The sequence below is a fragment of the Brassica oleracea genome, chromosome C5 (assembly GCF_000695525.1).
Source record: "Brassica oleracea var. oleracea cultivar TO1000 chromosome C5, BOL, whole genome shotgun sequence".
NCBI lineage: Eukaryota > Viridiplantae > Streptophyta > Magnoliopsida > Brassicales > Brassicaceae > Brassica > Brassica oleracea.
This window is the reverse complement of record NC_027752.1, coordinates 18,097,741-18,101,502: the sequence shown is the minus strand read 5'-3', so window position 1 is coordinate 18,101,502 and position 3,762 is coordinate 18,097,741. Positions and strand designations below refer to the sequence as shown.

The 3,762-nt window shown below is 37.3% G+C and overlaps 1 protein-coding gene across 1 annotated transcript; it reads right to left on the bottom strand.

Moving 5' to 3' along the window:
* Positions 1–211: 211 nt before the first annotated feature.
* LOC106296121 (MACPF domain-containing protein NSL1) lies at positions 212–3,329 on the bottom strand. Its single transcript, XM_013732180.1, has 7 exons — positions 2,939–3,329; positions 2,570–2,811; positions 2,003–2,189; positions 1,838–1,921; positions 1,572–1,755; positions 1,330–1,496; positions 212–1,139 (listed from the first exon to the last, which is right to left on the bottom strand). Exons 1-7 carry the CDS (start codon positions 3,206–3,208, stop codon positions 444–446), a joined length of 1,830 nt encoding a protein of 609 aa, XP_013587634.1. The 5' UTR covers positions 3,209–3,329; the 3' UTR covers positions 212–443.
* Positions 3,330–3,762: the final 433 nt, after the last annotated feature.

The following is a 3,762-nucleotide window of genomic DNA, read 5'->3' as shown; positions in this document are numbered from 1 at the left end:
GGGTAATGGAATAGACTTGGAACATTACAAAGTTGAATGCTTAATATTCACACTGGATGTAATTTTTCCTTTCAAACTTGGTTTTGTAAAAAAATGCTTACTGTAATTTATAAGAGTCAGTTAAATAATTGTAATCTAGCCATTGATAAATAGTATAAATCAAAGAACAAGGACACCTAACTAGAAGAGTTAGAGCTATTCAGGATATGCCTTGTTTTAAGGATTTTCAGTCTTCTCCTTCAAATTCAAATTGTGTAACAGAGTTATTATTAACAATGATACATTTTCATGTACATATAAATAAATAAATCTTTTCACAACACCTGATGAGATCAACCTCGAAGCTAATCACAAACTGAAACCTGCAAAAATTGAACAAGACACAGTAACTTGTGTTCCCCATAGACGACACCCCTCCATGTCCTTGTAACTTTATGAATCTCTCAGACCAGCGAATCTTCCGAGACAACAGTGAGCAGAGAATATTTAGCTTTGACTGATATCTTCCCTGCCTCTACACAAAGCTTAGCACCAGTCACAACCCAATATCCAGGTGGTACTTCCGGACCTCTCACCATCTCTTTAGTGTCAACAAGACTCAGCAGCTTCGGTTTCACAGGCGGTGATGGCCCTTTAGGATAAACAGCCGAGTTTATATAAACCTTAGACACTGGCTTCGCTGTTGTCGGGGTGGTTGAACTTAATCCCCCGCTTAGTCTTGTACTAATCATCGAGAAAATACCAGATTTGCGTGAATCAGATGAGAGATTATCCCAGCAAGATCTACGTGTACTAGCTGTAGCAACTTGTGAGAAACCGAGCCTTAGAAACAGAACTTTCCTCATACCAATACCTTTGACTTCTAACCAGGCTTTGGTCACAATAGAGGCTGCGTCATCAGAACGTGCTCCGTGGTACTGAACCGGGAAGGTGCATACATGTGAGAATATTCCCCATTTCACAGCCTCATAATATCCTTTTTCTGATGGTTCATCGATGGGTTCATAGGTATCGTCCTGTGAGAGTTGGAGACTTGGAGGAGACGAGGAGAGGTGCTGCAAATGAATAGCTAGATGATCTCCTTTCTTCCCCTCCATGAATAAACGTACTCCCGTTACTGGTCGCTCACCAGAATCAACCTTTAAAACAGTATTTTATATATTTTAAAATTAAGTTAAAAGTTTTTTTTTTAAGTTAAAAGTTTTATTTTAGATACAACAATGTGAAGAAAAAAAAAAAGTTAAAAGTTATTTTTAAAAAGTTAAAATTTTTATTTTATATACAAAAATGTGAAGAGAAAAAAACAATGTCAAGAACACATATACGTACCTTTGATGTGCTGACATATAGTCTGGGACCCAACAAAGAGAACTGAAGTGAAGGGGAACTTTGTTTTCTGCAGCGTAGTCCAAGAGGGAGATCTCCATACACTGGAGCCCATTGGCGTGGAAGTTGAAACTCAAGAAACTGATGCAACTCTTCCATCGGTGGCTTATCTAAAACATTTTTATACAAACTTGTTACACGAATAAGCCATTGAGTAACTAAACTACAAAAACCAAAATGCTCACATCTAAGGTATAAGTTCATTGCATGACTAAGAAATCCAGTTCCTGGGAGACCACTCAAGAGTGAAGTTATGGGAACAAAGCACATAGATATGGCGTTGGGCGATTGTGATATCGTTGAGAGCCAACGATCATGACTTTGTCCCATTTCGATACCTCCTCTTCTTACACAAATGCTCACCATATCCTGGAGACTCAAAAGTACACGTCTATTCAGGTTTAAACTATAAAACAAACCCAAGTGAAATCACTGGTGAAAAGAATCCGACCTCGTCCTTGGAGTGCATGATAACAGGACGACTAAGAGAGGAACCAAACTGTGAATGCAACCCGAACTGGATAGGACTCTCCTCCTATATACCCATCAAAACGTTTCAGGTTTTGCATTAAGAGAATGCAAATGAGAGTAACAACAACTTCTTAAGACTGTTTACCTTTGGGTTATTTCCAGCAGCAGGAGAGATACTTTCAGCTGAAAACCTTTTGTTACACAATTGCTTCAACTGTTGCTGGACTTGGTCAGGATCATGAGTCGAGTTACGCAGCTGTTTCATGTAAATAACATCTTTGCCTCCCATAGTAACTCCAGCCACTATATGAGTTCCATACTTTTCAATGAACCTGAAACAAAGAAGCACCAAATATCTCAATCCTTACCCAATTTCTACAATTATCTATGTGTTAATGATGGAGCGGAAGGTTTAGAGTTTGAGAATACCTCCATTCTCGGTGCTTTATGAAAAGTTCTTAGGTTTGGAAATACTTTTTTCATAATATAAAACTCGTTAAGAGATCACTTTCATTAATCAAATACAAAAATATTAAAGATAAATTCCTAATACTAAATAAACATTAAATAGTAAGAGATCAATTTGAAAACCAATTAAAATCTATATAAATAACTAGTATAATTACACAAATAGTTATAATAATCAAAATATAAATAAATATTCTACTCTGCATCAGTTAAGGTGATTCATCCATCATCATACTGTACATACCCAGCAAGTGCAGCAGAGTCCCAAGAAGAAGGAACCTCACGCTTCACATCATCACGCAATGTCAACTGCGACTCCCTAACGAGCGCTACACGGAACAAGCTAATAAACCATCCATCATAAGCAAGCGTCTTCACAGAGCTCGCATCTTTTTGCCATCCTTGTCTTAAATCGAACATAGCATTAAACACCCCCGATGGAATCTTTCCCAACAGAGACATATCTTGATTGAATTTCTCCGACATCTACACAGCCGACCAAAAAAAAAATAACACTCAATATTTTAATGTATTTTCTTAATAGCAGCTAAAACTCTAAAACATACATCAGGGAGTACTTTGATAACTTGTGGAAGAAGTTAACGAAGGAAACCTGGTTAAAAGAGAGTAAATCGGAGCGGAGACGAGTGCGTTCGCCTTTATCGCACTTAATCGAGCTCGAGACGTTGTTGACGACGATCCCTCCGGGGAAAACCAGGTCTCTGTTCCGGGTCGGGTCAATTTTGAGAAGGCTGGATCCGTCGGGTGTAGATTTGCAAGCGGAGAGACGGATATCGGAGGTGAGATCGTAGCCTAATCCGATCACCGATACCGCTTTCTCGGCGGCGGATTGAGCGTCGAGGCGGGAGTTACTGGAAGCCATCGATTGACGAACCAAGAAGGGAAGAGGAGGAAGAAATTTCAAAAAGATTGTGGCGAGTGTTGGAGAAGAAGAGGAAGAAGAGACATACAGAGGGGGTCAACGCTTTGCGAAAGAAGATATAGTCAACACGCCATTACTTTGACTTATGGTTTTTAAGTGTGAAATTGGAATCTTTTTTAGAGAATGTTTTTTTTTTTTCCTTTTGGTTTTTTTCCTGTATTTATTATTATCTTTTAAGGTTTGATGATACTCTCCCTCCATTTAAAGTTACATATTTGTTTTATTAACTAATTATAAATTTCAAAAAACTTAATTGCACTTATAAAATTTTTATTGGCTTAAAATTCTAGAAAAAAAGATAATCACAAAAAATTATGCAAATTTAATATGTTTTATTAAAACGTGTGAAAAATCTAAATGTGTAATATTTTGAAACAAATAGAATATTTAACTAGCTCAATGCACATCATTGATGGGCCGTAGAAATTTCACCGTAGAAATTGGTCCGTAGAATTTTTGGTTTATCTATATGTAATGGTAGTTTTACAGAAAAT